The sequence below is a fragment of the Stenella coeruleoalba genome (assembly GCF_951394435.1).
Source record: "Stenella coeruleoalba genome assembly, chromosome: 20".
Lineage (NCBI taxonomy): Eukaryota > Metazoa > Chordata > Mammalia > Artiodactyla > Delphinidae > Stenella > Stenella coeruleoalba.
The window spans coordinates 53,465,028-53,490,309 of NC_137166.1; the positions used below are offsets into that span (position 1 = coordinate 53,465,028).

General features: G+C 40.7%; 1 protein-coding gene across 6 annotated transcripts in view; it reads left to right on the top strand.

Moving 5' to 3' along the window:
- Positions 1-321: 321 nt before the first annotated feature.
- LOC307178533 (zinc finger protein 350-like) overlaps positions 322-25,282 on the top strand; it is a 70,312-nt gene continuing 45,351 nt past the window's right edge. For 5 of the 6 annotated variants that reach the window (XR_013825215.1, XM_079906752.1, XM_079906749.1 and 2 more), the window contains exons 1-5: positions 322-411; positions 7,267-7,448; positions 7,795-8,004; positions 10,824-10,950; positions 11,231-11,326. Coding sequence is in view for 2 of the 6 variants with exons in the window: in XM_079906754.1 (XP_079762880.1) it covers positions 7,990-8,004; positions 10,824-10,950; positions 11,231-11,326 (238 nt within the window). In the remaining 4 variants the exon portion in view is untranslated. Of the gene's footprint in view, positions 412-7,266; positions 7,449-7,794; positions 8,005-10,823; positions 10,951-11,230; positions 11,327-20,006; positions 21,244-25,282 lie in introns of all 6 variants that reach the window. The other variant, XM_079906753.1, reaches the window with a different exon arrangement.

Consider the following 25,282-nt stretch of genomic DNA (forward strand, 5'->3'; position numbering starts at 1 on the left):
CCATTTAAATTTTCTTGCCAGCTCGCAGAAAGGGATTTACCCCCATGCCTTTCTTGTTTGCTGCGAGCTCGAGCTTATGCGCATATGTCCTTTTTTATTACGGGTTCAGGTGCCCCAAAATTGACAGTTTCGGTGACCTTCCGTCTTCCCAGTCTTCCCCGCGGACGAGGGAAAACGGGGCTCTTCGCTCTTCAGACGCCCGATGCCCAAACATGGCCGCGCCCACTGGGCCACGCTAGAGGGCACGGCCAAGTTACCTCTGAAGAGAAGTCGGAAATTCAGTTGTCGTTTTGCGACAGAAACGTCTCAGACCCTCGTTGGCCACCGTACCGCGGTGATGAGGGAAGCGACGAAGTTCCGCGAAGTAAGTTCAGCCGTGGATGGGTCGCGATCGTCCCTGGAGGAAGTCAAGTTAGTGGCTGGGTCTCTTCGTGTACAGTGGGGAGGGAGGGCGGGCCTGTCAGCGTCCGCGTTGGGTGATGCGTGTGGAATACAAGCGGGAGGACAGCGTGAATGCGTGTTCTTTTCCAGGGGAGTCCTAAAGTGTGGGTAACAGTGTATGTGTGGTTGGGGTACTTCTGGCTTCAGTCAGGAGATTCTCTTGTGGTTAGTGGTTAAAGATCCCTAGAGGTCAGCGATTTAGTCGCGAGGGCACGTGTTGGGGTCTTTGCCGTTTACTCTCTGTAGGGCTCAGGATTGCGAACTGGAGAGTGGTGTTTGTCAGTGAATGCTGTTTATGGTTCGGGTTTTGTTTGGGGCTAAAAGATGGAGTATCTGTTTCGGGGTTAATGGACGGGAGTCTCTGAGATTAACCCGGTGGTGGTAGTAATCGTTTGGGGTACAGATGCGTGTATGGGCTGATACTTTGGAGGCCCGAGTACTTTGGCCGCTGCGTGTTGCGTGTTTTGAGCTCCAACCTCGGCCTCTGTAACAGATGTGATGGACGTTAACGTCACCCTTCTGCCGTTTAGGTCGTCCGAGTCCTTTCTTCACCACTAGTTTTAAAATCCTCTTTGGCACCCAACATAACCCCTTACTCTTAAACTCTCAGAAATGAAGGTTTTTGGCGAGATGAATGATCCAGAGATCCACCAGATGAATATCTAATAGCAGTACGTTTTACGATATGTAAGATGCAGCTTTTATCCTTTGTCCTACAAGACTCCTGCACATTCCTCTTGGATATTTCTTTTCAGATTCTGTCTAAAACCAGTAAAATAACATCTCTGTCACCGTGAGTTCTGTTCCCAAAGGAAAATGCTTATAAAATTTTAGTGTATTTCAGTTTTAGGCGTTTATATTATGGCTTTAATATTCATAATTCAGATAAATTGTGTAAATGGTACTATGATTTTCTCTTTCACTTTATTTCATGGAATATAGATTTACAAATTATTTTAAATGCGTGAACTGGTGGTATTGTAAGTAGGTTTATATTCAGTGATTGCATACATCTATATAGAGGTGAAATATTTAAAATACTTAGGTGTCATTTTTTGGAACATTTTATGATTATGCATTTACCTATGGATTTGTTCCCTTGCCTTTCATCTCCAGCCTAGACTACTTATTTTTTTTTTAAACATCTTTATTGGAGTATAATTGCTTTACAATAGTATGTTAGTTTCAGCTTCACAACAAAATGAATCAGTTATATATATACATATGTTCCCATATCTCTTCCCGCTTGCGTCTCCCTCCCTCCCACCCTCCCTATCCCACCCCTCTAGGCGGTCACAAAGCACCAAGCTGATCTCCCTGTGCTATGCGGCTGCTTCCCACTAGCTATCTACCTTACGTTTGGTAGTGTATATATGTCCATGCCTCTTTATCGCTTTGTCACCGTTTACCCTTCCCCCTCCCCATAGCCTCAAGTCCATTCTCTAGTAAGTCTGTGTCTTTATTCCTGTTTCACCCCTAGGTTTTTCATGACATTTTTTTTTCTTAAATTCCATATATATGTGTTAGCATACGGTACTTGTCTCTCTCTTTCTGACTGACTTCACTCTGTATGACAGACTCTAGGTCTATCCACCTCATTACAAATAGCTCAATTTCGTCTCTTTTTATGGCTGAGTAATATTCCATTGTATATATGTGCCACATCTTCTTTATCCATTCATCCGATGATGGACACTTAGTTTGTTTCCATCTCCGGGCTATTGCAAATAGAGCTGCAATGAACATTTTGGTACATGACTCTTTTTGAATTATGGTTTTCTCAGGGTATATGCCCAGTAGTGGGGTTGCTGGGTCATATGGTAGTTCTATTTGTAGCTTTTTAAGGAACCTCCATACTGTTCTCCACAGTGGCTGTATCAATTTACATTCCCACCAACAGTGTAAGAGGGTTCTCTTTTCTCCACACCCTCTCCAGCATTTATTGTTTCTAGATTTTTTGATGATGGCCATTCTGACCGGTGTGAGATGATATCTCATTGTAGTTTTGAGTTGCATTTCTCTAATGATTAGTGATGTTGAGCATTCTTTCATGTGTTTGTTGGCCATCTGTATATCTTCTTTGGAGAAATGTCTATTTAGGTCTTCTGCCCATTTTTGGATTGGGTTGTTTGTTTTTTTGTTATTAAGCTGCATGAGCTGCTTATAAATTTTGGAGATTAATCCTTTGTCAGTTGCTTCATTTGCAAATATTTTCTCCCATTCTGAGGGTTGTCTTTTGGTCTTCTTTATGGTTTCCTTTGCTGCGCAAAAGCTTTTAAGTTTCATTAGGTCCCATTTGTTTACTTTTGTTTTTATTTCCATTACTCTAGGAGGTGGGTCAAAAAGGACCTTGCTGTGATTTATGTCATAGAGTGTTCTTCCTATGTTTTCCTCTAAGAGTTTGATAGTTTCTGGCCTTACATTTAGGTCTTTAATCCATTTTGAGCTTATTTTTGTGTATGGTGTTAGGGAGTGATCTAATCTCATACTTTTACATGTAGCTGTCCAGTTTTCCCAGCACCACTTATTGAATAGGCTGTCCTTTCTCCACTGTACATTTCTGCCTCCTTTGTCAAAGATAAGGTGACCATATGTGCGTGGGTTTATCTCTGGGCTTTCTATCCTGTTCCATTGATCTATATTTCTGTTTTTGTGCCAGTACCATACTGTCTTGATTACTGTAGATTTGTAGTATAGTCTGAAATCAGGAAGCCTGATTCCTCCAGCTCCATTTTTCGTTCTCAAGATTGCTTTGGCTATTCGTGGTCTTTTGTGTTTCCATACAAATTGTGAAATTTTTTGTTCTAGTTCTGTGAAAAATGCCAGTGGTAGTTTCATAGGGATTGCATTGAATCTGTAGATTGCTTTGGGTAGTAGAGTCATTTTCACAATGTTGATTCTTCCAATCCAAGAACATGGTATATCTCTCCATCTATTTGTATCACCTTTAATTTCTTTCATCAGTGTCTTATATTTTTCTGCATACAGGTCTTTTGTCTCCTTAGGTAGGTTTATTCCTAGGTATTTTATTCTTTTTGTTGCAATGGTAAATGGGAGTGTTTTCTTGATTTCACTTTCAGATTTTTCATCCTTAGTGTATAGGAATGCCAGAGATTTCTGTGCATTAATTTTGTATCCTGCTACTTTACCAAATTCATTGATTAGCTCTAGTAGTTTTCTGGTAGCATCTTTAGGATTCTCTATGTATAGTATCATGTCATCTGCAAACATAGACTACTTATTTTTATTGCAATTGTAAACGTATTATTATTTGCTAACTCCCGTTTCCTTATAATTTTTTACAACATAAAAGAGCAGTTGACTTTATTTATTTTTGGCTGATTTTTAAAAAATTGAAGTATAGTTGATATACAATATCGTGTTTCACGTGTGCAGCACATTGATTCAGTTATACATGTATATATAGATATCTTTTTCAGATTCTTTTCCCTTCTAGGTTATTACAAAATACTGAGTATAGCTCCCTGTGCTATACAGTAGGTCCTTGTTGCTTATCTATATTACATATAGTAGTGTGTGTATGTTAATCCCATCCTCCTAATTTATCCTCTCCCCACGCCCCCCAGCAACTAACTTTTTTTTTTTTTTTTGGCGGTACGCCGGCCTCTCACTGCCACGGAGCACAAGCTCCGGACGCGCAGGCCCAGCGGCCATGGCTCACGGGCCCAGCCGCTCCGAGGCGGATCTTCCCGGACCTTCCCAGACCGGGGCACGAACCCGCGTACCCCGCATCAGCAGGCGGACCCCCAACAACTGCGCCACCAGGGAAGCCCATAACTTTAAATATTTATGTTTGGTCACCTTACTAAATTCTTAAATCTACACTATCTTTCTTTCCACCCAACATTTTAGTGTGAAAATTTTCAAACATACAGAAATATTGAAAGGATTTTATATTAACCACCCATGTACCTACCACTTAGGTTTTATTATTAATAGTACTAGACTTGCTCTACCAGTTAGTTACCTAACCCTCTGTCCATCCTTCTGTTCATGTATCAGTCTTTTGTTGTTGTTGGTTTTGGTATATTTCCAAGTAAGTTGCAGACCTCTACCATTACTTTAAATACTTATTCAATCACATGATTAATTAAAGTTCTACTAACAGCCTTTTATTTGTTTCCTTTCTTTATGTAATGAACAGACATCTTATTTACAAATAATTTTGGCCTGGTGTGGAGTGAAAATTAATTTCGGAGCGAGATGAATCTGGTTTTTCAATCCAAATTCTGCCTCCTGCTCATTGTGCAGTTTGTGTGACCTCTTGTCTGTTTCCGTCTTAGAAAAAAAGAAAAGAAAAGCAATTAAAATCTCTCTCTTAGAGTTATTTTGAAGATTCAAAATACCTTAAATAATGAACTGTGATGGCAGATGCATAGCATATCTGAAAAAAAAAGCTGCTAATTTCCCCATATTTGTGGCTTTGTGTTTTGTAAAATTTGTATTTATAACTCATTTTCTCTCTCCTTGCTTTCCTCCTTGTTTTCCCTCTCTATATTTTTGGAAATAAAACTTCGAAAGCCATGAACTTATATTAATGACCATGCTACAGCAATTTTATTTAAAGTGTAGAATCCTGATATTTCTCTGATATTTTTTTCTTCTTTTTTGGCTGCATCAGGTCTTAGTTGTGGTGCAGGCTCTTTGTTGCAGCGTGCAGGATTCTCTCTAGTTGTGGCCTGCGGTTTTTCTCTAGTTGTGGTGCGCAGGCTCCAGGGCGCCTGGGCTCTGCAGTCTGTGGCACGCGTACTCTAGTTGAGGTGCACGAGCTCAGTAGTTGTGGCGCGCCGGTTTAGTTGCTCCGCGGCATGTGGGATCTTAGTTCCCTGACCAGGGATTGATTTCGCATCCCCTGCATTGGAAGGCGGAATCTTTACCACTGGACCACCAGAGAAGTCCCCTCTCTGATTTTTAAAATATACATGCTCTTATGAAAAATATAGTGAAGAAAGTAAAAATGCCCTGTCAAATATCACACCTTTGCCAATATTTCCCTTTCAGAGATTCTTAGAAATGGATTTTTAGGTTACCAGTTGATAGTTTCATTGATCATTTTCGCTTGAATTTTAAATTATTCCCAGGAAACGTTCTTTTTAAACAGACACTTGACCTGTGTGTGCTTTAGAATCATATAGAATTTTTCCATTTTAATTTTGTAACCAGCCTCCTGACTAAACAGAGGTATAGACATATTAGGCAAATACAATTTGCCTCTCCTTATATTCAAAACTCACCTTTTATTATTATTTTTTTCAAATTGCATTGCAGTGGGCAATGTATCCAAACTCAGATTCTCAACCCTGCTATTATAGTGTAAAAACAGCCTAAGACAATAGTCAACAGGTGCGTCTGGCTGTGTTCCCATAAACCTTGATTTGTAAAAACGGGTGGTCCAGGCCCTGGAGAGTCTGTTACTGACTCTTGATTTAGATGATCATATGGCTTTTCTGCTCCAGTTCAGGGTTGGACACCTGGAGCCCATGGATTAACTCTGGCCCAGTGCCTGTTTTTGTTAATAAAGTTTTATTGGAACCTAGCACACCTATTTTTTTGTTTTTTAAATATGGCTGTTTTTTGGTCACATTGCTTGGCATGCGGAACTTGCCCATCCAGGGATGGAACCCGTGCCCCCTGCAGTGGAAGCATGGACTCATAACCACTGGACCACCAGGGAAGTCCAAAATTATGACTGCTTTTGAGCTACAGTGGTAGAGTTGAGTAATTACCACAGAAGCCATGTACATTACATTTTCTGTCTCTTTTAACATAGAAATTATGTATGTTTTTAAAAGTTATTAGTTTTATTCTGACACTAGAGATTACAAATAATATACAGCCTTTATTTGTCAAAGTATTACTGTAATTAGTATGTTTATACTCTATCTATACAGAGATCTTGGAACACTCATTCATTTTCCCACCTCATAATTTATATGCTATCATGGTAAATTTTAACTCTATTTTTTTAATTAAATTAATTAATTTATTTATTAATTTTGCCTGCATTGGATCTTCATTGCTACACGCGGGCTTTCTCTATTTGCGGCGAGTGGGGGCTACTTTTCCTGCAGTGCGTGGGCTTCTCACTGTGGTGGTTTCTCTTGTTGTGCAGCACAGGCTCTAGCCGCATGAGCCCAGTAGTTGTGGCACACGGGCTCAGTAGTTGTGGCTCGTGGGCTCTACAGAGCGGGCTCAGTAGTTGTGGTGCACAGGCTTAGTTGCTCCGCGGCATGTGGGATCTTCCCGGACCAGGGCTCGAACCTGTGTCCCCTGCATTGGCAGGTGGATTCTTAACTACTGTGCCACCAGGGAAGTGGTGGTTAACTGTCTATATTTTTAAAACCTCCTGAGATATGATCATTTTCCCAGCTGGTACTAATTTAGACTTAACTGCTTATTTACCAGTTTAGTTCCTTTTCATTCCTTGGTCCTCTGCTAACATTGGAGGACCCTTTCCTTTTGCTTGAAGAACATGTGCATTTGCTGTATTACAGGTCTTCTGATGAAGAATTCTCTCTGGTTTTGCCTGAAAAATTTTTTTTTAATTGAAGTACAGTTGATTTACAATGTTGTGTTAGTTTCAGGTGTACAGCAAAGTGATTCAGTTGTACGTACATATATATCTATTTTTTTTTCAGATTCTTTTCTCCTACAGTTTATTACAAAATATTGAATATAGTTCCCTGTGCTATACAGTACGTCCTTGTTGGTTATCTGTTTTATATATAGTAGTGTGTATATGATAATCCCAAACTCCTAATTTATCCTTCTCCCCCCCGACCCCTGAAAATGTTTTTATTTCAGTTTTATTCCTAAAGGATTTTTCGCTGAGTATCCTTTATATGTTTATGCTTATAATACTCTTATCGAGGATCAAGAAGTGGATGGTAATGAGAAATTACGTGACGGTGCTTCTTATTTGCTTAACATGATGTTCTTCAAATTTGAGTGTGTGAACCTGGGGATGTAAAAAGACTTCTGAAGAGGTACGTGGATGCACGTGGTTTAAAAGAAGAAAAATGTGTATATCCTGTCTGTGTGTCCTCTTTCCTAAAGTTGATCTACCTGTGGATTTCCCTGCTAGTGGGGTATTGTGCTGTGCTGGTTCTCCTTCCCACATCCCCTTTCACAGTCTTACTGCTTCCACTTTACAAGAGAAAGATGTACTTCCCAAATATTCGGAATGTTGTGTTTTATTGGCCCAGATGTAAAAGCTTCGTATTAAAAGGACCAATCGATCTTTGGGGGCCTTAATTTAAGATAAGTGGCCAGCAACACTGACAGCATCTAGGCCGAGAGAGAATGTGCCACTCAGAGTAAGTTGCTCTTCAGCCCACAGGTGCTGGCTCCCCAGGAACAAGAGGGATCAAAGGAAAGAAGGAGGAAAAGACTCTGAGACTTAAGTACTGTCAGTTCTGGAGACATCCTTGATTGGAGACTGACATTTTTGAACAGAAATTTACAGCTGATCCAGAAGAGCTAAAGACAGCATCCCAGTTTGCTGCCATTTCCCAAAGTCCAAAGAAAATGATCCAGGCCCAGGTGACTTTTGGTTTCTTTTATTCTTTCTTTATTCCCCAGTGGCTTTGCCTGTAAAAGTCAGTGCAGTTAAGTAGAAAAGTTTAAATGGATCCTAGCAGGATCTGGAGAAATCTTGGTAACGTTAGATCAGGAATGTATTATTCATAGGATTCATATGCTGTGACTCGCATTGGGATATAACATGTGAATGTGCAAAATCCTGTGAGTTATATTAGCTGTCAATTTGTGTCTAATGTCTCTGACAGCCATCACAAAACAGTCATAAGTTACATGATAGGCAGTACGACAAACTGCTTCTACTCCCAGCACTTCTGGCACCAAATGTGTGGGTCTTTCCAGACCAACAATCACTTCTCCAACCCTCTAGATACCAGCTAAGCGTCTACAATTTAATTCAATTACGACATTAACTACTGCACTTACTGTCAGTCTCCACAGGTTTAAGGGCTCAATCCCACAGGACTGCCCTCACTTTGGATGCCAAGTATTGGCTTCCCACAGTACCTATACTTCTGACTTGGCTGAAGATCTGGGGTTCCTGAAATCCCTTCCTCAGTTTCCATAATTTACTGCAACGGTTCACATAACTCAGGAAAAGACTTTGCTTACCTATACTGGTTCATTATGAAGGATACAACTTGGGAAGAGCCAAATGGAAAGATACTTAGGCAAGATATGAGGGAAGGGACAAGGACATACCATGCCCTCTATGGGAGTGTCACACCCCCAGCACCTAGATGTGTTCACCATCCCGGAAATGCTCTGAGCCCTGTAGTTTAGGGGTTTTTTTATGGAGGTCTGATTGGGTAGGTGTGGTAGATTAAATCAGTGGCCATTGTTGATTGGCTCACTTTCCAGTCCCTCCCCCCTCCCTGGAGGGCTAGAAGTGGGGCTGAAAGTTCCAACCCTCTAATCACAAGGTTGGTTCCCTGGGCAACCAACCCCCATCCTGAAACTCTAGAGGTCCACCAAGACTCACTTTGCTAGCATAAACTCAGGTAAGTTTGAAAGGGACTTGTTATAAATAACACAGAATGCCCCGTACCTCTATTACTTAAAAAACTCCAAGTGTTTAGGAGAAATTGTGTTAGAAGCTGGGGCTGAAGACCAAATACATGTTTCTTATTATATCACATATCATAAGGATCAACTGTGAGGGAAAAACAGACCAGTTCCTTGAGGGATGTTAATGTTTCATGGCACATGGGTCTCAAGTTCACATAGGACTTTGACGGTTCTCCATAGAGGTGATGTGCTGGGTCCTTAACTGCAGTCCTTGACTGTCCTAACTTCTTTTCTTTTTAAATAAATTTATTTATTTTTGTTTATTTATTTTTGGCTGTGTTGGGTCTTCGTTGCCATGCACAGGCTTTCTCTAGTTGCAGCGAGTGGGGGCTACTCTTTATTGCGGTGCGCCTGCTTCTCACTGCGGTGGCTACTTTTGTTGTGGGGCACGGGCTCTAGGGCTTCAGTAGTTGTGGCATGCGGGCTCAGTAGTTGTGGCTTGCGGACTGTAGAGCACAGGCTCAGTAGTTGTAGCACATGGTCTTAGTTGCTCCACAGCATGTGAGATCTTCCCGGATCAGGGATCGAACGTGTGTCCCCTGCATTGGCAGGCATATTCTTAACCACTGTGCTATTGGGGAAGTCCCTGTCCTTTCTTCTTATAAATGTAAAAATGTGTTTCCTACAGCTGTTTCCTCATTTCATCTAATATGGTATTAACCCCGCCTAATGATATACACACATATATGTGCATTGTCTCTGTCTATATGTGTGTATATATATATATATATATATATATATATATATATATATATATACTCTTTAAAGAATAGTCTTCTTATAAATTTGATCATCTAATAATCTTTTTTTTGGACTTTTTATTCTTTTTTTGTTTTTTAAATTTTTTATTGAAGTATAGTTGATTTACAATGTTCTGTTAGTTTCTGGTGTATAGCAAAGTAATTCAGTTATATGTATTCATATTCTTTTTCATTATGGTTTATTAGAGGATATTTAATAAAGTTCCTGATCATCTAATAATCTTTTATGCTTTATACATGTTTTGTACAGTTTTTTTTTCTTTTCTTTCTTTACTTTTATTTATTTATTTAGTTAGTTATTTTTGGCCACTTGGCTTGTGGGATCTTAGTTCCCCAACCAGGCATTGAACGCGGGCCACAACAATGAAGGTGAAAGCACCGAGTCCTAACCACTGGACTGCCAGGGAATTTCCTGTACAGTTTCTCTTATTTTGTTTAGTATGTTGACCACTGAAATTAGTATGTATTGTCTTCATCTACTTGTAAGTAGCATATAGTTTGATATTAGTGAATGCTTGTGAGAGATCAGAAAATATGTACTGGTCTCTGCCCCCTGTTCCTGGCACAGAGCTCCTAAAACCCTTGTGATTCCCTAAGTGATAAGAACACTAGGAACATCTCCTGTTCTAATATTGGTCTTTGACCTCTGTTCCTGACACAGGGCTTCTGAAACTCTTGTCATTTCCTTGGTGACAGGAGTGACTTTGTTCTACCGAGGTGACTCTGAGTGAGCTCCTGGATGAGGGCTGGTAACAGGAAAGACCAAGCCATGATGAGAAGCTTGGCATTTTTAACCCTGCCTTACGCATCTATTCCATCTGGAAGACTGTACCATAACATAGTATTTTACTAGGATTCTTATTTTATCACAGCATAAGAAGGAAAAACCCCACCAATTTCCTATATGGCAAAAGTGAGCAGAATAATTTCCTTTACATTTTTCCATGTCACCCAAAGAACATCACTTGGCCAAACGTGACTGTGTTATGACAGGAATCCCTGACGTATGACGATGTGACTATGAAGTTCACGTGGGAGGAGTGGCAGCTCCTGGACACTGATCAGAAGGACCTGTACCGGGATGTGATGCTGGAGAACTATAGCAACCTGCTGTCCATAGGTGAGGATGGCTCCCCTGGGTCCCTCAGAGGGTGCCTGTCAGTGGCCGTTCCATTCTCAGCCTCTTAACTCTTCAGACTAACTGCATTCCTCTGCAATGGTCGAGTCTCAGATCCTTCTCTTGCCCCAGACTAGAGGGTATAATAGCCCCTCTCCTGAGAGAAAAGCCTTGAGGTTACAGATGTGAAACCTGTTTATTCCCTCCATGTACCATTATCCCTTCCTGCCGTATCCCAGCCCAGTTCGGTATGTCTAAGTCTTCTATCATTTTTCATGAACAGGGTATCGAGCCAGCAAACCAGATGCTCTCTCCAGGTTGGAACGAGGAGAACAACTGTGGCCAGTAGAAGATGACAGCCACGGTCGAATCTGTCCAGGTGAGTGGGTGAGACCCAGCAAGGTGGGCAGCCAGGGAAGTCATACTCTGGTCAGGAGAGAAGGCGTCAGAGCTGTGATAGTGTCTGAGGAAACATAAGCAGCCCTACCACGTACCTCTCTTCCAGTGTAAGAACTCTTTTTCTTTGTGGAAGTTAAGAGGAAAATATATTCCTTTGTTTTCTTCTGAGATCTGATCCCTGCTTATTTCTAAACCATGAGTGTTGTTTTTTTTTAATTGTGTCTTTATTATTTATTTATTTATTTTCAGTTTTAAATTTTTGGCTGCGTCGGGTCTTAGTTGCGGCACGCAGGATCTTCGTTGTGGTGCGCAGCCTTCTCTCTAGTTGTGGCGTGCGGGTTTTCTCTTCTCTAGTTGTGGCGCGCAGGCTACAGGGCATGTGCACTCTGTAATTGTGGTGTGCGGGCTCCAGAGTGAGCGGGCTCTGTAGTTTGCGGCACGCGGGCTCTAGCTGAGCTGTGCAAGCTCAATAGCTGTGGCACTCGGGCTTAGTTGCCCCATGGAACATGAGATCTTAGTTCCCTGACCAGGGATCGAACCCACTTCCCCTGCAATATAAGGTGAATTCTTTACCACTGGACCACTGGGGAAGTCCCTGATCCCCGCTTATTTCATACGCATCTTATTTTTGTTTGTTTGTGTAGTTTTCTTCTTGCTTGGATTTTCAAATCTTCCTCTCCTTCGTTTACCATCACAAGATCTCTGTCTGTGTTACCACCTCTCTTGCTGTGAAATCCCACTTTCCAGGCCTCTTTGGAAAGAGAACTTTGAGTTCATCATACTCTTCTTACCACTGTACCTTCTTCCTGCCGTATGAGGAAATAACAATTTCCCACCATAACATGCAGCCCCACCTTGGATGCTGTGTCCCCATGATAACCTGGTTTCTGCTGTGCATTTTTGTGGTTCTTTGGTCCCCACCCCCTTCCAGCGTTTTCCATACTTTCATTTCCATTTTCTTCTCTGTTCTCATAAGTGTTAAAAGTTTCTTCCATTCCCATGAGTTAAGCTCTTTCTGTTCTCTGAAAGAGACGCCCCAAATTGACTTCTCTCTTAATATTGTCTAATGTACAATTTCTTTCTATGTATTTTATTCTTCATCATGGAAGCTGGCCTGTGACTTCCTAGTTTGTGTGTGAGAACAGAAATCTTCTCTCCATCCTTTTAAAAACTGAGGTTCTCTTTCAGTTCTACACATTTAAAAGAAAAACATGTCTTAGTGTAAAAATTGCTGTAAGGAAAATTAAAGCAGCTAATGGAAGAGTGGGTGTTGGGGCTTGGAACTGCCCTTTTGGAATGGGAGTGGCTCTCTGATAAGGTGCCTTTGAGCACATAGATGAGGGATATGAGTAATCTTCCTGGATGAGGAGTTTTCCAAATGTGAGACAGTGGGAATTTGAAAGACCTGAATCTGGAATGTGTTTGAGGGACTTCGGGGAAACTTACATGGGTAGAAGGGAGTGAACAAGAGGGAAAATGACTAGAGTTAAGGGTAACAGGGTAGTAGCTGCGGGTTTTGGTACATAGGTAACAAACTGCCTATCAAGGGCATTCAAGACCTTGATTCTTTTCTGAATAATTTGAGAAAACAGGATTTTGAGTAGAAGAGTGGCATTATACAATTTTTAAAGTGGATCACTTTGCCTACTTTATAGATGGTAGATATTATTGGGGAGGGGAATGTACTTTTATACTCTTGGTTACAATGTGTGACAATAAAATGATACAGATCAAAGTCATCAAAGATCAAATTATTCATGGGAAAGACTCCAGGAGAGGCTGCACACAAGGTTCCCGGTTGTCCTCTACCAGTGGAGTCATGTGAACAGTGCTGAATTTTCCTAGCAATGATGTTTGAATGTTTGACAGCATGTGTGAAGTGCTGCCAACCAGGGAAGCTCACCCAAGCCTGGTGCCTCTAGACCCCAGAATCAGAATGTTACAGTGTTGTCCAAAGTCCCAGGCATACAAAAACGGACATCTACCACAAATCACATTGTTAGCATAAACTCTATGATATGTCCTAAAATCTCATACCTACAAAGACATTCTCATCAGGTGGGATATTCCAAGGACTCAGAGGTATCCTCTAGGGCCAGTCCTTTCTTTGCAATGTTCAGGGATGGAGTAACTGCATATCATCATTCCCTTTTCGTGTAGGAACATAGGAGAGTATGTTCCAAGTAGAGTATTAGTTGGGAGTGTTGGTTACAGAAGATTTTATCTGTATTTGATGTTAGCGTTAGTGCTTTGCTAGAGTTAGCTAAATGGTGGTCTGCAGAATGAAGAAGAGGGAAAGTTGTTGGAATATGATAAACCTCAATAGTTTGTCACATTTACCTTGAAATCAGATGCTAAGGAGACACATTCTTATTTGGCATTGTATTTGTTCTATACACCTGGGTCTGCAAGTTTGCACCTGATCACAATTGTCAATGTTTGGTTCTCTTCAATGGGCTTGATTGAATTTTCAAACTCTACATGTTGAAATGGCTAAAGCCTTGGCCCTGTGCCTTGAGCTTTTATGATATATGTTTCCAAACATAGTCTTATCCAGTACTGTCTTTGAATACTCTGGTTTAAAAAAAAAATTTATTTTATATTGGAGTACAGTCGATTTACAATGTTGTGTTACTTTCAGGTGTACAGCAAAGTGAATCAGTTATATATATATATATACATATATATATCTGTTCTTCTTCAATAATCCGTCAATGTTGATGATATCCACATTGCTATTTTCAGATAAGACCTTTTGAAACATTTATATATTCAACCCACTTCTTCATGTTTTGTATGCAGACAAGTAATAACCTCCTTAAGCTTTGTTTCACAGTGTGTGCTAGATTTTCTTCTCATTCTGGCCTTCAGTAATATTCCTCACATTATTAAGAGGCATTCCACCTACCCAGTGGCTGAAACCACATAATTCTTGGAATAATCCTTGAGTCTTAACCTCTTCCGTGCTTCTCCCATTAAGTCCATCAGTGAACCTTGTCTTTTCTTTGAACATATCCTGATTTCCTCCACCTCCTACATATTCATTGCTCCTTTAACCGTGATTCACAGACTGCAATTGCCTTCTTTATTCCTTTGCTTCAGTTGTCTATGCCCAGAATTAAACCTGGGTGTCCTACAAATTTAACTCATTTCTGATACTATCTATGTGGAAATAGTGTCAGACTCTACAAGTTAAGGGTTCAGTCCCACAAGATTGTCCCCATGTCAGATGTCAGTTGCAACTCCAGATTGTTACCTGTGCTTCTGACCAACTGGCTATAAATTGAAGGTTCTCATGACCCTCTTCTTTCGTTCAATTAATTTGCCAGGGTGGCTCACAGAACTCAAAGAAACATTTACTTATGTTTACCAGTTTACTATAAAGGATACAGATGAATAGCCAGAGGAAGAGATACATAGGGCAAGGTCTGAAGGATTCCTGACAGAAGCAGAAGCTTCTGTCCCCATGGAACTGGGGAGCATCACCCTCCTCGCACATGGATGTGTTCACCCATCCAAAGGTTGAGCAAATATTGTTAAGAGTTTTTATAGAGTTTTAATCTCTAGGCCCTCTCTCCTTTCCCAGAGGCTGCAGGGTGGAGCTGAAAGTTCCAACCTTCTAATCACTTAGTCTTTTTGGTGATCAGGCCCATCCTGAGGTTATGTAAGAACTCTATGCTAAGTCATCTCATTAGCATAAACTCAGTATTGAAAGATACTCCTGTCACTTAGGAAATTACAAGGCTTTCGGAGCTGTGTGGAGGAAGACCCAATATATTTCTTATCATATCACACATAGAATTGTCACTAAATAGTTACTTCACATGAAAGCATTTTTTGAAACAGTTTTCTTCCAAATTAAGATTATGAGAGATTGCGGAATGATTCCTTGTTCTCTTCTTTCCTAGAAATCAGGAAAGTTGATGACCTTCTGCAGCATCACTTGCCAAATCACAGCATTCAAAATATTGTGGAACAATGCTGCGAACATAATACACTTGCAAATATTGTTAATCAGAGCAAAAGTCATTTCCTTTTAAAGCAAAATTGTGATATGTTTGACTTACCTGAAAAACCTTTAAATTCAAATTTAAGTTTTGAAAACCAGAAGAGAACCTGTAACTTAGAGAACTCTGCTGATTTTAATGGAGATGGGAAATCCCTTCTCCATGCTAACCACGAGCTATCTTTTACTGAAATTAAATTTCCTGTAAGTGCAAAACCCATCAGCAATAACTCCCTGTCTACTAAGCAACAGAGAACTCACAACATAGAGAAAGCCCATGTATGCAGTGAGTGTGGGAAAGCCTTCTTCAAGATGTCTCAGCTCTTTGATCATCAGAGAGTTCATACTAGAGAAAAACCTCATGGATGCAGTCTGTGTGGGAAAGCCTTCTCCAGAAAATCCAGGCTCACTGAACATCAGAGAACTCATACAGGACTGAAACATTATGAGTGCACTGAATGCGATAAAACCTTCTTCGAGAAATCGCAGTTCAACATACATCAGAAAAGTCATATAGGAGAGAAACCTTACACATGTAGTGAATGTGGGAAAGCATTCACCAAAAAGTGTCGGCTCATTTATCATCAGCGAACTCATACGGGAGAGAAGCCCCATGGATGCAGTCTGTGTGGAAAAGCCTTCTCTACAAAGTTCAGTCTCACTACACATCAGAAAACTCATACAGGAGAGAAACCTTACATATGCAGTGAATGTGGAAAAGGATTCATCGAGAAGAGGCGTCTTATTGCACACCATCGAACTCATACAGGTGAGAAACCCTTTATATGCAATGTATGTGGGAAAAGTTTCACCTTGAAGAACAGTCTTATCACTCATCAGCAAACTCACAGAGAAGAGAAACTGTATATGTGCAGTGAATGTGGGAAAGGCTTTTCAATGAAGCACTGCCTCATTGTACATCAGCGAACTCATACTGGAGAGAAACCCTATACATGCAATGAGTGTGGAAAAGGCTTCACCTTGAAGAGCCCTCTCATCAGACATCAGCGGACTCATACAGGGGAGAAACCCTATGTATGTAGTGTGTGTGGAAAAGGCTTCACCATGAAGAGTGATCTTATTGTACATCAGCGAACTCATACTGCAGAGAAACCCTATGTATGCAGTGACTGTGGGAAAGGCTTCACTGTGAAAAGCCGCCTGATTGTACACCAGCGAACTCATACAGGGGAGAAACCCTACGTGTGCAGTGAATGCGGAAAAGGCTTTCCAGCCAAGATCCGGCTGATAGGACATCAGCGAATTCATACAGGAGAGAAACCATATGTATGCAGTGAATGTGGTAAAGGCTTCACAGAGAAGAGTCATCTCAACGTACACCAGCGCACTCACACAGGAGAGAAACCTTATGTATGCAGTGAATGTGGCAAAGGCTTAACTGGGAAAAGCATGCTCATCGCACATCTGCGAACTCATACTGGAGAGAAACCATATGTATGCAATGAATGTGGCAAAGGCTTCACCATGAAGAGTACTCTGGGTACACATCAGCAAACTCACACTGCAGAGAAACCGTACAAATGCAACGAGTGTGGTAAAGCCTTTAGGAAGAAGACATGCCTCATACAACATCAGAGAGTTCACTCAGGAAAAACTTCCTTTGCATGTACTGAATGTGGAAAATTCTCTTTGCGCAAAAATGATCTCATTACCCATCAGAGAATTCACACAGGAGAGAAGCCACATGAATGCAGTGAATGTGGGAAAACCTTCACCACAAAGTCAGGGCTCAATGTTCATCAAAGAAAACATACAGGAGAGAGGCCCTATGGATGCAGCGAGTGTGGGAAAGCTTTTGCCCACTTGTCAATCCTTGTTAAACATAAGAGAATTCACAGGTAGTCACTCTGGGGAAGCCTGTTGCCAGTTGTACTCAAGATAATAGTATGCAGAGAAGAATCACAATGCAAAGAATGTGGTGTTATCTTTAGTGATCAATTACCTCATATTTTATGTTGATGAAAAAATTTACAAGAAAACTCAGACACAATCAGCCATGGTGAAAATGTTTTAGGACATTTTATTGTCTAAAAAGTGTATGCTAAGGGCTTGCCTGGTGGCGCAGTGGTTAAGAGTCCACCTGCCAATGCAGGGAACATGGGTTCGAGCCTTGGTCTGGGAGGATCCCAAATGCTGTGGAGCAACTAAGCCCGTGCACCACAACTACTGCGCCTGCATTCTAGAGCCTGCAAGCCACAACTACTGAGCCTGCGTGCCTAGAGCCCATGCTCCACAGCAAGAGAAGCCACCACAATGAGAAGCCCGTGCACTGCAATGAAGAGCAGCCCCCGTTCTCTGCAGCTAGAGAAAGCCCACGCACAGCAACGAAGATCCAACGCAGCCAAAAATAAATAAAAATTTTTTAAAAAGTGTATACTGAGATAAAGCCTAAAATGTGAAAGACTAGGAAAGACTTCATTGGTAATAGACTCTATCATATGTGGTCATCATAGATCATGAGTGAATGAATATTTCTAACTGGTAGAAATATAATTGTGGGAAAGCCTTTGCCCAGAAGTAACACCTCAAGAGATGTCAGTTAACACTAGAGAAATACTTTTCTATGGTGATGAATATGGTAGGGTTTGCAGTAATAAATATTGCCTCATCATTTGCCAGGAAATCTGTGCAATAACACATTTAGTATGGTGGCCTTTAACAAAATATCAGACAACTTAATGAAGGAAAGAAGCCTTGGAGAAATGATGAATGAGAACATTGTGTTACAGGTCTAAACTTAAGGGGTAATACACCTCACAAACAACTGGGGAAAGGATACCTTCAGCCATATTTCTAGATGCCTTGTCATTGATCTTATAAATTTTACATAGTGGCAGTTACTCTCATCGTGGATTAAATTTTAGTATATACAGTGCAGGAGTGTTCAATTATTTAATTAATTTTTGCATTTCTTTGGTTCCAAGTTTAAATGTTATTTCAGAATATTTGAAGTACTTCAAAATGAAGAAATATATTCATTTCATAAGTATAAGTCAACATATTTGGTGTGTTTAACCAAGTTTATAAGTAGCAGCAGGGGGTTATAAAATTAATATAAATGTGATGTTTTTATAACTTTTAATTTTGAAGTAAGTTTAGAATCACAAAAACTGAAATATTCCAGAGATTTCCTAAATCACCTTCAGTCCACTATTCCCAAAGGTAAAACCTTATATAACCACACAGTTTACTATCAAATAGAGGAAAGTGAAATTGTTACATTGCTGTTAACTACAGGGTTTATTTCTATTGCACCAGTTTTAACGTGGTTTTTAAATACCGCCTTAAACTTTATCACATATGTAGGTTCCTGTAACCAACACCCCAGTGAAAATTCAGAATGCTTTGTCAAAACAAACTCCCTCATGCTACATCCTCATTGTCACATCCTTTCTCCAACACTAATCCTATAATTTTATCATTTATAGAATATTAGAAAAATAGAATTGTTTAGGATGTATCCTTTTGAGATTGACTATTTGAGCTTGTGAAATTGTAGAAAATAGACATATTGGTCTCTGCCCCCGGTTTCTGGCACAGAGCTTCTGAAACCCTTGTAAATTCCTGCATGATAAGAGCATGTGGAGCATCTCTTGTCCTATTGATGGGACTCTGGGTGGGCTCATGAATGGCTCCTGGATGGGTGCTTGTCACCAAAAAAGACTTGGAATTTTCAGCCCACTCCCCATCCTCCAGAGAGGGGAGAGGGGCTAGAAATGGAGTTACTAATTGATCATGCCTAATGTGAGGAAGCTTCCATAAAATCCCAACAATAGTAGGGGCTATGGAGAGCTTCCAGAAGGGTGAACACATTGAAGTACAGGGAGTGTTAACACACCCCCAGCTCTATGGGGACAGAAGCTCCTGTGCTTAGAACACTCCCAGATCTCACTCTGTTTCTCCTCAGCTTGTTGTTCATTTCTGTCCTTTATCGTGTCCTTTAATAAACTAATAAACACAGATAAGTGTTTCCCTGAGTTCTGTGAGATAAATCAAACTCTAGCAGATTAATCAAACCCGACAAGGGGCTCACGCAAACCTCCAATTTGGAGCCAAGTCAGAAAAGTTGTAGGTAACTTGGGGACCAGCTATTTGCGATTAGTATCTGAGGTGCGGTGGGAGCAGTTGTGGGACTGAGCTCTTAACTGGTGGGATCTGGCACTATCTCCAAGTAGATAGTGTTAGAATTGAGTTAAAATGTAGGACCCAGCTGACAGGAATTGCTTGGTGTGTGGGAAACCCACACATTTGGTGACCAGAAGTATTGAAAGTGTGTGTGTGGCAACAGGGTGAGAGTAAAGGAGAAAGACAGGAGGAAGTCTGACTGTAGCTTTTCCCAATACAGACTTCAAGTAAATTCAACCTTAGATCCAACTAGAAACTCTGGGCATCTTCTCTGCCACAGAATATCAGACTGTAATAGAGGCGGGGCAGGTGCGTAGCTGTTAGTGCATGACTGGTAGCTGTCCCACTCAGCCATTGACTGGCATCGCAGTGGGTCCCTTCTCCTTCCCTTCCTCTGTGTAAGCAGAGCCCACATTCATACTGAGGGAAGATGGTTTTTTTGAGACACTAGTCTGCCATCTCGGTCGGCTGGCTTTCCGATTAAAGTCGTTACTCCTTGCCTCAACAGGTCATCTTCCGATTTATTGGCCTGACCTGCGGCAAGCAGAGCAAGTTTGGGCTCTGTCCGTAATAAGACTCCAGGCAAACTGGTAGTACCCAAGGTGTTCCTGCCTAACTGCACAAGGTCACCATCATCTTGTCACTTTTGCCCAAAGTGATGACTGGAATGCATCTCACACCACGTTGGCCTTGGATTTGTGCTGGCCTCTGAAAACTTAAATTAGCTCTGTGACTGAGACTATCTCTTGCAAAGAGAGGAAGGCACTGGGGTGCCCAGAAGACATTTCCATGTCTTCTCACCCAGCAGTCTTAGCAGCTTTTATGGCCACTCCTGTTGGAAGCGCCAGAACCTCTAGGAGGTCACAGTGCTGTGTGTCCTCATAGAACCTGTGCAAGTCTTCTGGAACTGAACAAGAGCCCTCAGTGCCCCTAGCAACAGCCAAGGAGGCATTGCGGGGAGAGCGCATCAAAATCAGAAATGGTTTTGGACCAGGTTCAGCCTTTGGCAACTACTGGAGGAGTCTTCAGAGACTCAATATCTGCTGAGCCTGATTCTGGGCAAGGATCCCCAGTGAGGGGCCTGTGGGGTCAGTGAAGAGGGAATGTGTGTCAGTGACGGCATTTGGGGTTTTATTTGGCTTCAGTCACTGAGGAATCTGGGCGTTAGTGATGGGCCTTTGATTGAGGCTTAACCTGTAGAGATTAATGATCGAAGGTCTTGTTGGTCAGGGTTTAGGGTCTATATGTTAGGTCTGCAAGACTCGGTAATTGAAAACTGGATGGAAGTGTGAAACCAATGAGCACTGCTTCTCCCCTAGGTTAGCAATTTAACGTCCAGCTTATGATCTGGAGAAGCCTGGAATTGGGGGCAAGAATGTCTGTGGTAAATTTCAGATTGAATTTGAGGTCAGTGTTATGTAGGGAGTGCAGAGTTTGTCTGTGTTTGACAGCACAGAAGTCTGGAAGTTTTGAGACCCATAGTCCCAGGCTAGTGGTGTTTAGAGACTTGACCTTTGGATGCTGGAAACATTTCTTTTCAGGTTGTCCAGTCCAAGTCCTTTCTCAAAGTTCTTATTAAAAATTTGTCTCGGACTTCCCTGGCAGCGCAGTGGTTGAGAGTCCGCCTGCCGATGCAGGGGACACGGGTTCGATCCCGCATGCCGCGGAGCGGCTGGGCCCGTGAGCCATGGCCGCTGAGCCTGCGCGTCCGGAGCCTGTGCTCCGCAACGGGAGAGGCCACAACGGTGAGAGGCCCGCGTACGGCAAAAAAAAAAAAATTTGTCTCCTACATACACTCTTATCATTGTCTGCACAAAAATCAGAATAATTCACCGTGGTCAAGTGGTGTGTATAGGAATAAAGACAGGATTTCTGTTCATCTTACTGCAAAGTTTAGTCTTGGATATTTCCTTTCAGATTTCTTTGACACAAGTAAGAACAACAATTTTCCTGAGTTCTACTCCTCAGTGAGAGCCATCTCATTAAAAAAACTTTTTTTCAGGCTACCTTTCTAAAACTTGGGATCATCTGTACGAACATACATTCAAGAATCTGCCTATCGTCTAACATGGCTGTATTTCTTCTGCATTGTCTCTGGCAAATAATCGAAATTCCTGTTACTCCACATTATCGCCAGCATTTCATATTTTCAGTTTTTGGATTTCAGCAAGTCTAATACCTGGGTATTTGTATCACACTGCTGCTTTTTAAAAATTATTAGCATTATTCACATTGCTGTTTTAATTTGCATCTCCCTAACAACAAATGATGCAGACCATCTTTTCATATGCTTGTTTGCCATCTGTTATCTTTGATCAAGTGTCTGTTCAAGGTTTGCCTATTTTTGAAATAGGAGTTTCTTGTTGACTTTTCAGAATTCTTTCTATGTTCTGGATACAAGTCCTTTACCAAGTATAGGACTTATAGGATGAATGTGTTGAGATTCTTTTTTTTTTTTTTTTTTTTTTCTGAACAAAGTGTAAAGGTTTTTTTTTTATTATGTGTAACATAGGCAAAATTATTTAAGTCAATAAATTTTTAAGGAATTTCACATGTTCTGATTCTTTCCACTGCCAATCACCTTAGTTCCTCCAAAGTCATAATCTTCAAGATGAGATAGCCCTTTCAAAAAAGAAGTTTTGCTCAATCCACACAATTCTTTTAGTTGAGCTTCTTTGATCTCCAGTAGAATAGAGACACACTTCAAAATTCTCCACCTGTAATCTTTGGGATCCAATTTCCTCAAGCAGTTTACTTTAGGACCATGTTTAGAGTCATGAGATAGATCTGCCCGCTTCAGAGTTTGACACCCTCTAAAAATGTATTAAGTTCAAATCATATTCACTCCTAAGCTATCACACCCTAGAACAGTACAGATCATTGGGATATGCCAATACCTTTTTAAAATCCTGACACTGTGTTCTCAAGATAAAAGCCTAAAAAAAGAAGCCATCTTTGTTTCATGTCAACATTAGAGTATGAACTCGATATAGCTGATAATTTAAAAACTTAATATATAAGGGAAATTATCAGCTCTATAGTCCTGGAAGCAATCTTTATGTTTATCAATACACCCCCATCACTTGAATCTGTTTTAGGTATCATGTCCCTTCTTCCCTGTACCAAAACTCATACTAAACAATGAGTTCTGGGTTGCAAAAGAGGATTTTTGCACCTGTCTATAAGGAGAGTCTTTTGAGATTTTTTTTCTCTTTGTTTTTGTTTGTTTTTTGCCTGTGGACTGCCAAATGTTCCAGCAGCATCTGCTGAAAAAGTCTGTATTTCTCCATTGAATAACCTTTGTATATCTATCAAACGCTTGAGTATACTTGGCTCATGTGGGTCTTTTTCTGGGATCTTTGCTCTGTTCCATTGATCTATGTGTCCTTTCACCAATATACTAAAGGTTTATGAGTCTTGAAATCTCTTGGTGTGAGCCCTGTATAATGGTTCTTTTTGGTCAGAAGTTGTTTCGCTATTTTCAGTGGAGAAACCTGGCAAATAATACCTTTGCCAGTAGATCAGTGTTGTCATTTTGATATTCTATACCCATAAACATGTGGTGTCTTTTCCAAAATGCATAAATCCCTGTTTAATGAGGAAAACAGACCAACCTAAAAGAAGGTCAATATACAACATACCTGATCAGTACTCCTCAAAATAATTGAGGACATGAAAAAAAGACTGAGGAATGGTCATGGAACAGAGCAATTCAAGGAAACATGATGTCTAAAGGCAGCATTCTTCCCTGGGTTGAATCCTAAGACAGAAAAAGGACAGTAGTGGAAAAATTTGTGAAATCCAAATAGAATCTGTAATTTAGTTGAGTGTCATACCAATGTTAATTTCTAAGTTTGACAAATGTACCATGGTTACATAAAATATTCGCATGAGAGGAAGTCAAATGAAGGTATATGTGCACTCTTTGTAGTACTTCGTCACTTTCGTGTAAACCTAAAATTTCCCCAAAATAAAAATTTATTTAAAATAGGTATAATCTATGTCAGTTATATCTCGGTAAGTCTGTAAAAAAAAAAATACGTAATCTAATTTTATCACTTACATTCTCATAAACATTTCCATATTATAAAATGTTTTGTATATCTCTATATAATTAATATTAAGTGGCTGTAATAATATCATGGGTGAACTAGTAGAATGGTAACTTGAGTCACATATAAAAGGTATGCATTGAAGTGGGGTATGCTTGAAAAACATAACATATTCAACTATGTTCACTTTTTATTATGATCCTCTCATTATTGAAATTCTCACTCCAAGATTTGTTGTACTGTTTTTCTTATAAGTCCCAGACATCTCCATTTACTTTTAATCCTAGATAGTTTATAATTTTGCAATTATATTTGATGTCTTTAAAAAAATCCATATGCTATAAATTTTGTACACAACAGAAATTCATTTTAACAGCTTTATGGTCATAATTTACATATAACATTTACCAGTAGTAAGCGTACAACTCAGTGACATTTAGCAAGTTCATAGAGTTGTGCCACTATCACCACGATGCAATATTTAGAAAATTTCATAACCCACAAGAAGTAACTGGATAGTTGTTTTGTCATTAAGTTTTGAGAACTCTTGATATATTCTGAATACAAGTCTTTATCAATAGATGTTAAATGTGTCAATATTTTCTCCCAGTCTCTGGCTCTACTCAATACTTTATTAAAGCTGTGCTTAGAAATACAAAAGTTTTTAATTTTAATAAAGTCCAATTTATTATTTTTCCTTTTATGGCTCATACTTTGTCTTGTCACAGAACTCTTTGGCTAACTTAGGTTCCTCTTCGCTTCTCTAAGTTTCATACTTCTTCTACCTCTTAAATTTAGGTCTGTGATCTATTTCGAGTTAATTTTGTATATGGTTAGAGTTATGGGTCTTAATTTATGTTTTTGCAAATAGGTATACAATTTTTCCAGCATAATTTGCTGAAACAACTAACCCCATGGAATTATCTTAGTGTCTTGACCAAATAGATATTGACCTTAATACTTTTGGACTCCATTCTGGTTGTGCCTTTCTCATTGGTTCCAGACCTTTACTGGCCTCATTTTTAAAGTGGCCTTTCCCCGAGGCTCCAATCCCAATCAAAATTTAGGCTTCATCCCTGCCGCTCTTTTCCTCTTGAACGTGATGGCCTGTTTCACACTGTGCCAGTTTCTCGAAATCTTATTCGGTCCTTAAAAGCCGCTTCCTGCGAGAAATGTTCCTCCGAAGTTTTTGGGGGGATGTCCGATTACCGGATGTACTGCCGTTTCTCATTCCAGGAGTTCGTTCTCTGCTGCTATACCGACACCTGAACCCTTGGTCCTTTTCGAAACCCGCCCCCCTCCTTTTTTAATAAAGGCCTCGGCGATGTTACTCGTCTCCCCAGTCCGTCGAACGCCGTTTAGGTAGCTCCATATTTGCCTCGCAAACCTCGAGTCTCTGAAAATCTGCTAATTTTCTGAAGAATTGAAGTGACAGGTAATGAAATAATTTCAGTGGCTTCTCACCTCCCGGACCATCCAGGGCTCCTGGCCCCAAACCCGCCCCTTGGCCTTCTGTACGTCAGGTGTGCCAACATGGCCGCCCCGTGGGGCCGCGGAGAGCTGGGCGCAGACATATTGCCTTTCAAGGTAATACCAGAAATCCAGTCCGCGTTTCTTCAAATGCTTCAGACCGTCTTCGGCCGCCGTAGACCGACGAAAAATCTGGGCGACAGGGGCAGAAGTAGAAGCGGTTCGTGGAAGTGTTACGTTTTATGTTCTGCTTGTGGACTGG